Genomic DNA, 12544 nt, shown 5'->3' with positions numbered 1-12544 from the left:
ATGATTATATACACACTATTATTATTACACCTTCTATTATATATTTACTAATATTTAATATTTAATATTTACTAATCAGATCCTCATGATAACTCTGTGAGGTAGCTATTATCAGCATTCCCATTTTACGGATGAGTAAACTGAGGTCTGGAGAGATAAAGGGGTTTGCTCAAAGTCACTCAGCTAGTAGGTGGGGGGGTCTATGTTGTAAAACAAACCTAGTTTTCGTTTCAATCCAGATGCTTTATGTGTCTTGGAATTTGATTGTCAGGATGTTCTAGAATTGAGGAATCTAAGATGTGCTGGGAGTACACTGGTTCTTGAAGCAGCAGACAGCTTCCCTCACAGCTGCTTACAATGCCCATTCTGTTCTCTAGAGTGTAGCTAGCTTTTGTATTAAATGCATTTGTCCTGTAGTAATACTAGTCCTTTGCTCATTCACAATGAAAAGTATCAAGAGGAAGGGAGGGAAGAAACACCAGGTATCTATGGTCCCTGGTTTGCACCTTCATAAAAGCTTCATTTTCAGCTGTAGCCCTCTGTGGGTTTCAAAATCTGTGAAACATATAACATTCTTAAACTAAAAATGTAAAAAAAAAAAAAAAATCATAATTATACCATCTTATTTTTCATTGAGAAATTCCAGAACCTCCAGTGGGTTTGAACTATTATTTCTATCTATTAGTGTCACTTGCAAATTTTTCCTTATAGGGATATCAAGCTGCTTGTTTGATCCAAGCAAATTTCAGAGGATATAAAGGAAGGCAGGTCTTTCTCCAGCAGAAATCAGCTGCTTTGACCATACAAAGATACATACGAGCCAGGAAGACTGGGAAGTGTGAAAGGATAAAATATGTTGAATTAAAAAAATCTACAGTTGTTCTACAAGCACTGGTGCGTGGTTGGTTAGTAAGAAAAAGGGTAAGTATTTTTAAGTAGGATATCTCAGTCTTATGAAGTGGAAATACCTGATGCTAAATTGTGTTAAGAAATTTGAGATTTTGGCGAATAATTTCAGAACTGATAAAACCATTAACTAGAATTTATTCAGCTTCTGAAGAGCCCCATGGAACAAGATCACTGGTTGCCATAGATTTTTGTTCTATGATCCTATTTCCCATAGATGCTCACCAAAAATGCAAAATAACTTTTCTCGTGTAATAAATCTTAACAAAGGAACTGAAGTATGAGGAGGGCTCCACATGTGAAGGAGTTTTTTTTTTTTTAAGTTTTTAACATCTTTATTGGAGTATAATTGCTTTACAATGGTGTGTTAGTTTCTGCTTTATAACAAAGTGAATCAGCTATACACATACATACATCCCCATATCTCCTCCCTCTTGCGTCTCCCTCCCACTCTCCCTATCCCACCCCTCTAGGGGGTCACAAAGCACCCAGCTGATCTCCCTGTGCTATGCTGCTGCTTCCCACTAGCTATCTGTTTTACTTTTGGTAGTGTATATAAGTCATGCCACTCTCTCACTTTGTCCCAGCTTCTCCTTCCCCCTCCCCACACGTGAAGGAGGTTGTTATTCAAGTCACCTTTTGCTACCACCAAGCAACTCTCTCAGGGGTTGTAGGACCATTACGTTGATAACTTCCACACCTTCAGCAGGAGAGAATCCTCCCTAGGGAATTCTTGACGTTCTGGGCATCCAATACATGAAGCAGTGGTAAACAGAAAATAATTAAAGGAGAAATCTTTCGTGTTTTGTTCACTGAGTATAAATTGAAACTCTGAAGGCCAAAGGCCCCTCCCTGGAGGGAGCTTCTGCTGCAGAAGTCTTGTGCTGGATGTGGCGAGACCACTACTGGAGAAGTCGGGTCAAATGTTTGCCCGATTTAACGTCACCATCTTCAACGGTTCTGCTTGGAGCTCTCTAACCCTTTCTCAGTTTACTATTCCTAGACTTCTCCCATTAAAATTAGTACCTTCAAAGCCTTATCTAGCTGCCCTTGGGTAGTCTAGTTAAATTCTGGAGTGAAGTACCCAAATATAATTGTGCTTTCTATATCCTCAGTTAGGGGTTACACCATTGAAAGTATTGTATAGTAAAGGAGTATAATTACTTCAGGTTACAATGTAGATAATTTTAATAGTTACAAGTTAGTTTACTGTTGCTAATTTATATAATTTGGTACTAAGGATATACAAAAATAAACATTGGTTGATTGTCTTAAGAGTCAACTATTTGGTTGTTAATCTTTTTTTCTCCTTTAGATTTTAGAACAGAGAGCCAAAATGAGGCTCTTCACAGCAGCTGCCTTTTATCACCTGTCTGCTCTTAGAATTCAAAGAGCGTACAGACTTCACAGGGCTCTGAAGAATGCTGATGATAAACAGGTTAACTCAGCCATCTGTATTCAGGTTAGCTTTTCCTTTGCAGTAAAACTATGACATAATTTTTGTTTGAAACTTTTTAATATTTCATAAACAATTCCCAAATACCCCTGCTAAAGTTATGTAGTATTTAGCTTTTGCCATGTGGCCATCAGGGTGGTTGGCCGGCTTAGAAGTGAGTTGCGTTTTATGGCTCAGGACTAAGGCTGTGGGTTATCCTCTGGCACATTGTACGCATTCACCCCTCATGTAGCGACACCCAGGGCACCTGTCTCTCTCTCGACCTCCTTGCCAACCCGTGACATTACAAGACTTTGTGATTTTGTCATTTTGATGAATGGCAAATTACATCTCATATTTGGTTTGGATTTCCTATGATTGCTAGCAATTCTAAAAAATCTTTCCTCTGTGTTGGTTATTCAAATTCTTATCTGTACGGTATGCTTTTAAAATTTTTTTTTCCACATACTTTGCTCATTTTTCTGTTGAGTGTTTTATTTTCCTTAATGATTATAGGAGTTCTTTATGTATTCTGGATGAGAATCCTGTTTGTACAGTATATGTTAATATACTTACATGTAAAATATTGAGTAAAGAAACAAATTGAAGAATAATATACAGCTTGAAAAGATTTATATCATTTATGAAATGAGGAATATGTTGTGCAGGGTTAAATTCTCAGACACACACACACACACACACACACACACACAGACACACACTTAAACCCACTGTGGCCTGGAATTTTCTGCACCAACTAGAGTGGAAGTGTAATGCCACTGGGGAGGGTTGAAAGATATTTCAATAAATGTTCTATTTATTTCATTTAGAAACCTGAAGTAAAAAAACTATTCATATGTTTTAAACAGAGATGGTTTCGAGCAAGATTACAGCATAAGAGGTTTCTTCAGAAACATCGCTTCATGAAAATTCAGAATGAAGCTCAAGAACGTATGAGCCAGCAAAATAGGGCTGCATCAGTGATACAGAAAGCCGTACGCCGTTTCCTCCTCCGTAAAAAGCAGGAAAAGCTTAATAATAGAGTCACTAAAATCCAGGTAACTGAAAATATTATGATTTTAGTTCAAGACTTTGGTTTGTAATTCATCTACACGATATATAACATTTTATTGAATTTTATTTTTATTTATGTATTTTATTTCTTGGCTGCGCCTCACTGCTTGCGGGATCTTAGTTCCCCAACCAGGGATTGAACCCGGGCCACGGCAGTGAAAGCGCCGAGTCCCAACCACTGGACCGCCAGGGAATCCCCAATATCTAACATTTTAAAAAGCACAGTCATGCTCATTTTAAAAAGCTGAGATTGGCCAATAGAATAATTCATATGCACTATGCTACCATAATTTCATTGTTAAGCCCTTTATTTTCACATTCCAGAGAGGAAGTTGATGACTGAACGATGCAAAAGCATTTTTGCCTTTTGAATCGATTTAGCCGTCTTTGGCCAGTGAATGATGCTTTAACTTATATACAGGAATATTATATGTATTTCTTCCTAGAAAAATTGCTTTTGCTATTTATTAGAACCTGAATTGAAGTTGTAGTTGCAAAGATCACATCATATAATTTTACTGAAAACATTTACTTTGTGGAAGTAGATGTAGATGTTAAGTCCACAACATCAGAGGTTGTAATCTTAAAGTTACTGGTTTGTCTCTTTAAGGCGTTATGGAGAGGATATTCTTGGAGGAAGAAAAATGATTGTACAAAAATTAAAGCCATTCGACAGAGACTTCAGTGTGTTAACCGGGAGATTCGAGAAGAAAACAAGCTCTACCACAGAACCGCACTTGCCCTGCACTATCTCCTGACATACAAGTACCTTTCCGCTATTCTTGAGGCTCTAAAGCACCTGGGTTAGTTGGTTTTAACAATATCTTGTATAGGGTTAGAAATGCGTTTTTACCCTTGAGTCGTACAAAGAATATAATAATACGATACTGATTTTGTTGCTGTGAATGTATCTCTTTTTTTCCCCCCTTTCAGAGGTAGTTACTGGACTGTCTTCACTTTGCTGTGAGAATATGGCCCAGAGTGGAGCAATTTCTAAAATATTCGTCTTGATCCGAAGCTGTAACCGTAGTGTCCCTTGTATGGAGGTCATCGGATACGCTGTGCAGGTCTTGCTTAACGTCGCCAAGGTAGCTTCCGTCTTGATAATGAAGAGTTCCTTGGTCAAGAAACCTCCCCTAGCAAGTTAGGTTTATGCTTGCTCATCACGAGAACTCAGATCCCCGAGTTAAAGTTCATTTACTATGTGCCAGAGTCTTCGGGGGGGAATGTTCACTCTGTTAACATAACTGTACATAGAAACTATAATTTTTTATGATTTATTTCTCCTGTTTTTATAATATGAATAACAGCAAGTTAGTTAAGGCCTTGCTAACTATGTGCTAGTTCTTTTCATGCATCATTTAACTTAGTCCTCCCATTCATCCTCTAAGATGGTTCTTATGGTATTACCCTTCCCATTTTGTAGTGAAGGGATAATCGTCTTTACAGGAGGTAAGGTCCTCGCCCGAGGACCAGCGTGTGGTCAGTGGTGGAGGGTTCATGTCCATCTCCCTCCGGAGCTGACAGCCTGTACACTGCGCTGTATCAGAACAGCAGAACCTCTTCTAATCACGTCTGGCTTCCTTTTTGGTTGGTGTTTCTAAAGTACTGGGTTGGCCAAAATGTGCCTTTGGTTTTTAAGTGAAAATAAAAGACACATTTTTCATTTTCACCAAGAGCTTTATCAAACAACGTATTCACCCTTTTGTTCCACTACCTTCTGCCATTTTTCAGGCAACTTCATAATTCCATGTTTACAAAACTTTTTATCCTTTTGAGCAAAGGACTGTTCCGGGTGCCTTTTACAGTCTTCCAGGGAATTGAAACTTTTTCCATTAAGAGAATTTTGTAAAGACCAGAATAAATGGAAATCCGAAGGTGCAACGTCTGGTGAACACGGCGGATGAATCAGAACTTCCCAGCCAAGCTCTGACAGTTTTTGCCTGGTCACCAAAGAAACATGCGGTCCTGTGTTATCTTCATGGAAGATTATGTGTTTTCTGTTGACTAATTCTAGATGCTTTTCGTCGAGTGTTGCTTTCAGTTGGTCTAATTGGGAGCAGTACTTCTTGGAATTAATCGTTTGCTTTTCTGGAAGGAGCTCATAATAGAGGACTCCCTTCCAATCCCACCCTATACACAACATCGTCTTCTTTGGATGAAGACTGGCCTTTGGTGTGGTTGGTGGTGGTTCATTTCACTTGCCCCACGATCTCTCCCATTCCACATTATTGTACAGTATCCACTTTTCATCACCCGTCACAATTTGTTTTAAAAATGGAACGTTTTCATTACATTTAAGTAGAGAATTGCACGCGGAAATAGGGTCAAGAAGGTTTTCTTCGCTTAACTTAACGTAGACCTAAAGCGATTCACATAACCAAGCTGGTGCAAATGATTTTCAGCGCTTCATTTGGATATTTTGAGTATGTCAGCTATCTCCCACTTGTTATAACACTGATTGTTCTCAGTTAATGTCTCGATTTGATCGCTATCAACTTCAACTGGTCTACCCGACCGTGGAGCATCGTCCAGCAAGAAATCTCCCGCACGAAACTTCACAAACTACTTTTTTTTTTTTTTTTTTTTTTTTTTTTTTTTTTTTTTTTTTTGCTGTGCGCGGGCCTCTCACTGTTGTGGCCTCTCCCGTTGTGGAGCACAGGCTCCAGACGCACAAGCCCAGCGGCCATGGCTCACGGGCCCAGCCGCTCCGCGGCATGTGGGATCCTCCCGGACCGGGGCACGAACCCGTGTCCCCTGCATCGGCAGGCGGACTCTCAACCACTGCGCCACCAGGGAAGCCCCCACAAACTACTTTTGACACGTTTGATCAGTCACAGCACCTTCTCCATGCACTGCACAAATCTTTTTTTGCATTTCGGTTACATTTTTACCTTTCTTGAAATAATAAAGCAGAATATGCTGAAAATGTTGCTTTTTTTCTTCCATCTTCAATATTAAAATAACTACACAAAACTTCATCAATTTTGATTAGTCTTTTTTTAAATGCACACTGATATGACAGCTGCCATATACAATCTAACAAAATTGTTTTGAATGAAGTTAAAGAAAACTGATGCTACTAGATCCATCTTACGGAAAAAACCGAACGAACCTTTTGGCCAGCCCAGTATCTGTGTTTATTATAATTTGTAACTTGGTTCTGTTCTCTTCCAGTATGAGAAAACGACTTCAGCAGTTTACGATGTAGAAAACTGTGTAGATACACTGCTGGAGCTTCTGCAAATGTACCAAGAAAAGCCCGGTGACAAAGTTGCAGACAAGAGTAGAAGCATTTTCACAAAAACTTGTTGTTTGTTAGCTGTTTTACTGAAGAGGACAAATCGAGCTTCTGTAAGTATTCATCAGTTTTTTTCCTTTGAGGTTATCTTTACATGTTCTTAAGTCCAAGACTTTTAAGCAGTTATCACAACTTAAATAGGGCTTTGCGTGTGTTCACACCTGCTCTTTGTGCTGATATGAGTTGTTTCTTATGTGTCAGAGAAGCTGAATTCTAGAAGTAGAATTTATCACAGCCCTAGGAGCAACCAGCTCCCATGTACTTGAGAGAAGCAACAGCTGTCCCAGCAAGGTAGAAATCCAGATGTGCACAACTCCTCACCCCCTGCTGTGACATAAAGACGTGACAAGCGTTTCTCCGGTGAGGCCTCTGAGCATCCTCTCCAGGAGTTACAGTCAGCAGGGGTGACTGCAGGCCACGACAGGACTGTGGCCTTTATCCTGAGAACGGTGGGAAACCACTGAAGGATTTTAAGCGAGGAGATATGTTCCAGTTTAAGTTTTAACATCACTTTGGCTGCTGGTCGAAGAATGGATTTGGGAGATCGTGTGGGTATAGGGACACCATTAAGGAAAGAGGCAAGTGTAGACACACAGTGGTCTGGGCAAGAGACTGTACTTGACCTGGGGTCACATCAGGCAGAGGTAAGTGGGTAACGCTGGAAACTTTAAGAAGGTAAAATTCGGGGCTTCCCTGGTGGCGCACTGGTTGAGAATCTGCCTGCCAATGCAGGGGACACGGGTTCGAGCCCTGGTCTGGGAGGACCCCACATGCCGCGGAGCAGCTAGGTCCGTGAACCACAACTACTGAGCCTGCATGTCTGGAGCCTGTGCTCCGCAACAGGAGAGGCCGCGATAGTGAGAGGCCCGCGCACCGCGATGAAGAGTGGCCCCCGCTTGCCCCAACTAGAGAAAGCCCTCGCACAGAAACGAAGACCCAACACAGCCAAAAATTAATTAATTAATTAATAAACTCCTACCCCCAACATCTTCTTAAAAAAAAAAAAAAAAGAAGAAGGTAAAATTCACAGGACTTGGTAACCATGTATAATAGGTATATTGACTTTAATGTTTGCTTTTTTATTTAGTATGGAGTTAAGTGTACAATTTTTGAATATTTGCCTTCTTCATAATTGTCTTATAAATTCATAATTTAAACCAATCTAACTGCTGAACTTGGAGAGCTCGGCTTTTTTATTGTTAAAAGCTCTTAATTTACTGCATAGTGTTTGTATACTGTGATTGATTTTGCTAGCATAGAAGGGATATAGAATTCGTATTAGTTTAATAAATGCACATTTTCTTTTGTAGGATGTTCGAAGTAGGTCCAAAGTTGTTGACCGTATTTATAGTCTCTATAAACTTACAGCTCATAAACATAAAGTGAATACTGAAAGAATCCTTTGTAAACAAAAGAAGAAATCTATGAGCATTTCCTTTATTCCAGAAACGCCTGTAAGAACCAGAATGGTTTCAAGGTGAGCAGTAAATGTACCCTATAGTTTTGTGTCACCATTCATTCATTCATCCACTTAGCAAACATTTATTGAGCACCTACTATGAGCAAGAGACTGTGCTTGACAATGGAGAAACAGCATGTGAACAAGAAGAAAATCTTTGGTAAATCTAAAGGAGACGATATCAGCAGTTAATGAAGTAATAACACTGCAGCCAAGAGTATTTAGTAGCTATTGGGTAAATTCCTGGTTCTAACAAGGTACGTGCTAAGGCTGATAATTAGCTCTGAATAAGCTTTGCCGTATCATTTTTTCCCTTCCATGTAGGACAAGCTGCACTACTGGGTAGCTGGCGAAGGTCTCTCGTGGCCAAAACATCAACCTCCAACTCCTTGCATAATCACCCTGATGCCTGAAACTTCTCCTCCTAGAGAAGTTCTTTTTGACCTTGTATTAGTTACCTAGCACAAACTTAGTGGCCTTAAACACCAGTAACTTATTCTCTCACAGTTCTTGAAACTGGAAGTTTGAAATGAAGGTTGTCAGCAGGGCCTCACCTGGTCTGAGGCTCTGGGGTGTAATCCTTCCCTGGCTCGTCCAGTTTCTGGTGGCTAAGTGTCCTTGGCTTGTTGCTGGATAGCTCTGTCCTCCGCCTAAGTCTTCACAGGGCTTCTTCTCCCTCTCCCTCCTCTGTGTCTCTTGTAAGGACATTCGTTGTTGCTCTCTGGTTCTGGGCAGAAGAAACAGTCTAGAGATATAAATTAGGGAAATGGTCTAGAGATATAAATTAGATGCAGGAATCATTAGAACCCCTCCCTCTCTCTCCCTCTCTCTCCTTCCTTTCTATGACTGGACAATTGTCTACTAGGTATAAATCCTGCACCACTGACAATGCACTATTTCTTGACCTGGGTTATACAGCAGTTAGCTTTATAATTACTCATAATTATAAACTGTATAATAGTTGTAAATTAGTTTTGTTCTTGCATGTTTTACAGTATAACATAAAAATAGTCTGCTTAAAATTTATTAATGGGAACTATTTCTACATACGGTTTTTATTTAAGGACTTGGCATATTATAATATGAATTACGTTGTAAAACTATTAACGTATGAATGAGTAGATTCCTCTTTTTTTTTTTCTCCCCTTTTGACACTGTCCGGGTTTTCTGAGGTAAAACTCCCAACAGTATAAATGTACCCTTTATTTAGGTATGCAATTCAATGAGTTTTGACAAACGTATACAGTTGTGAAACCACTACCACTGAGATAAAATATTTCTGTCACAACAAAGTTGCCTTGTGCCCCCTTGCAGTCAGTTCTCTCCCATTAACCCCTAGGTTCTGGAACCTGCTGATGTGAGTTCAGTACCTTTAGTTTTGCCTTTTCTGCTTTGTCCCATAAATGGAATCATACAGAGGTAGCTCCTTGTGACGGGACTCTTTTACTTAGCGTAATGCTCTTGAGGTTCATCCATGTCGATGCATGGCTTAGATTGCATCTCTTTCTTCACAGACTGCTGTTCCACGGTAGGGGTATATATACCCGCTCTGTTTGACCACCCCCCAATTCATAGATGTTCGGAATTTTCACTGGAAAGAACAGGAAGATGGAAGTGCATATAGTGGTAGGGATTCATGTGAGGAAGGTGGCTGTGATGCCATTTCCTCAGTGAAGAAGGAGATCATAAACATTAGCTCAGAAGCAGATGGGGGACAGTGTGGAGGGGACATTTGGAAAGAAGAAAACAGTCATCTTGGGGAAAGAGAAAGGAAGCAATTTCTAGGTAATTTCAATCATTGGCATAAAATCAGCCAGCCTGGTTGTGCAGGTTTTCTTTAGCAACGTCCAGCTGTGCAGGAATGGAGAAGGCAGATGCCTGGATTCAACTTGGAATCCACATAGAGCTTTCCAGTTGCATTCAATAGGGAAGAGCAACAATGGCGTTAACGGCATTTGCAATGGAGATTATACTGAGGGACCCAAGCTAGATGGGAGGGAAAGGAGACCAGCATTGTGCTGGGTGACAGGCACGTGCTGAGGTCCCCTGAAGTGGACACCACAGTGGGAGGAAGCTGTGAGCCGTGGAAGTATTAAGTCAAAGGGCGTGGATGAACCCCAAGGGGTGGTTCGGGCTGGAAGGCTCAGACTGAGCAGTCGGTGGCCGGGCACTTTCTGAGGGTGACAGCGGCTGTCTTGTGATTGTGTGACGGGGGGTGTGCTGAGTGGACCCAAAGGAAAGGGGGCAGAAACGGAGAGGTGAGGGGTGGGCTCTTTAGCTACAAGGCTGCTGAAGTTCTGAGATGGGGCAGGAGTTGAGGGAAGACCAGGAACCAGGTTTACAGACAAAACGCTGGGGTTTGGTAGCTGAATCGCCTGAGCTTCAAAGGAGCCAGGATCATCCTTCAGGGAAGATGGAGAGAAATAGTCTAAAGTCGTAAACGGCCATAACATGAAGCCTCCCACCTGCGTGAGGGCCTGTGAGGGAGGTGATGCGTCCAGGAGGGACCACATTTCAGTTAAGACAAAGCGATGGATGTGAGTCTTCTAAGAGAGGAACTGGATTAATGCAAGGTTTTTATTCTTCTCACAGACTTAAACCGGATTGGGTTTTGAGAAGAGATAACTTGGAAGAAATCATGAATCCTCTGAAAGCTATTCAAATGGTGATGGACACACTTGGCATTCCTTATTAGCAAAGGCAAACGTCTCAGTATGTACAGGAAAAGAAATAGGAAAGCTGATCACATGTATGGAAAGTGCTTTTGGCTTGCTTTGTACAACTTTTAAAATCTGACTTTGTATTAAAGTTAAAAAGAGGTATGTAACAAATAAACTTTTAATATTCTTTGTTTCTTTTATTTAATAGCTTTATGCAGATAACAAACTAATGTCATGACATGATTCCAACACTGTTATCTATGTCTGTCGTCTTACAATATTATATTAGTTTGAATATAATCGTATTCCTAAAGAGAAAAGATTAGCTTATTATTCCTGTTTTATAGGTAAATTGAGGCATTTATCTAAAACAAACGTTGAAAATTTAAGATTCTGCCAACTCACGTAGAAGTGAGGATAAAATAATCCCACAGATGCCATAGACAGCACCCCTGTTTCCTGACTGATGGGACCATCAAGATGGGCAAATGAGCCGCTCTGAGGAAATTAGACAAATTCAGCCTACCCCTTCATATATTAAAAACTCCTGACTTTGAACTGAGTGGGGCTGTAACTTGACCTGGGAAGAGCAAGGTATTGCTTGTAGTAGAAACTCATTGTCTAGTCACTGAGCACAGACCTGAAGATGATTCAAGTGTTGAAACATGACTTGTTATTTTCAGTAGCTTTGGGTCACTGTTACCAATACTGAGCCAGTGTGATTCCAGAGCCACAGAAGGCTAATTCCAGTGGCTGTTTGCAGTCTGATCGGGTCCCAAAGACTGTCTAGCTATGGGGGCCAGGACAGTTTTAAAGTGCTTGAAATAAATCAGTAGTAGCTAGAAATGGAGAGACCATTTAACTACTTAACTTTATTATTTTGTTGGAATGAGGATTAAACCTAGTCAGAGACTGAGATTTGGTTAGAATAAAGACCACATTGACATATTAAAGAATATATTGAAAGTAACTAGAAATTTTTAGAATTTTTTTTTTCTTCCAATGAAGTGTTTGGAGTTTGGAGAACTCTTGTTACTTAGAATATGCCAAATACTGTAGTTTTTGTTGACTCTCCCAAATGGTTTGTTTTTCTCTTTCACTTAACAGAGTTTTGCTGTAAGCAATTTATTTACTTGGTAAATTATACTAGGATATAATCAACATCATATGTTATTGGTGTTAATTTCCTCTAAGATGGTTATAGCCAATTAGTATTTGCACAAGAAACATTTCTATGAAGTTATACGTGAAAGGTGATTTCCAGATGTTCAAAGTTTTTCTATCGTTGGAACTCAGACTAAAAGTTTTTAAATTGTACATAATATTCTATTTTCATGTGAAGGATATTCCTCTTAAATGTATGTGATAAATCCATGTCAGGATTCTAAGGCTTCCTGAAGGCTGGAAGGCTTGTGTGTGTGTGTGGGGGGGGGGGGGGGGGGGTGTTGGAAGGAATGGTTGAGAGGTAATTAAGCCTTTTTCTTTAGAAGTTGCTGTTTCCTACAGAGAGATTACATTGTATTAAAGAAGGAATATAAATACGTTAACTCCAATCTAGTTCTGTGTTAGGTGAGTTTATTACTGGTGAAGTTAGGTGAATTTTATTCACCTTCTTGTCTGTAATTAACCCAGATTTCCAGTAGATGTCATTATAACCATAGAGTGTCATTTTTAATTTAGTGGGGTTTTTTGGTGGTTTTGTTTTGGTT

At 40.0% G+C, this 12544-nt stretch overlaps 1 protein-coding gene across 1 annotated transcript in view; it reads left to right on the top strand.

The window, feature by feature from the left end:
* ASPM (assembly factor for spindle microtubules) overlaps positions 1-11023 on the top strand; it is a 67648-nt gene extending 56625 nt beyond the window's left edge. Inside the window, exons 21-28 of the mRNA XM_065887027.1 lie at positions 712-921; positions 2222-2368; positions 3211-3399; positions 4026-4218; positions 4349-4503; positions 6593-6769; positions 8027-8193; positions 10768-11023. Of these exons, the coding sequence (XP_065743099.1) occupies positions 712-921; positions 2222-2368; positions 3211-3399; positions 4026-4218; positions 4349-4503; positions 6593-6769; positions 8027-8193; positions 10768-10870 (1341 nt within the window). The 3' untranslated portion in view covers positions 10871-11023. The remainder of the gene's footprint in view (positions 1-711; positions 922-2221; positions 2369-3210; positions 3400-4025; positions 4219-4348; positions 4504-6592; positions 6770-8026; positions 8194-10767) is intronic.
* The last annotated feature ends 1521 nt before the right edge of the window (positions 11024-12544 follow it).

This window comes from Phocoena phocoena, chromosome 1 (assembly GCF_963924675.1).
Source record: "Phocoena phocoena chromosome 1, mPhoPho1.1, whole genome shotgun sequence".
Taxonomy (NCBI): Eukaryota; Metazoa; Chordata; class Mammalia; order Artiodactyla; family Phocoenidae; genus Phocoena; species Phocoena phocoena.
Note: the sequence above shows the minus strand (reverse complement) of the source record. Positions and strands in the feature narration are given on the sequence as shown.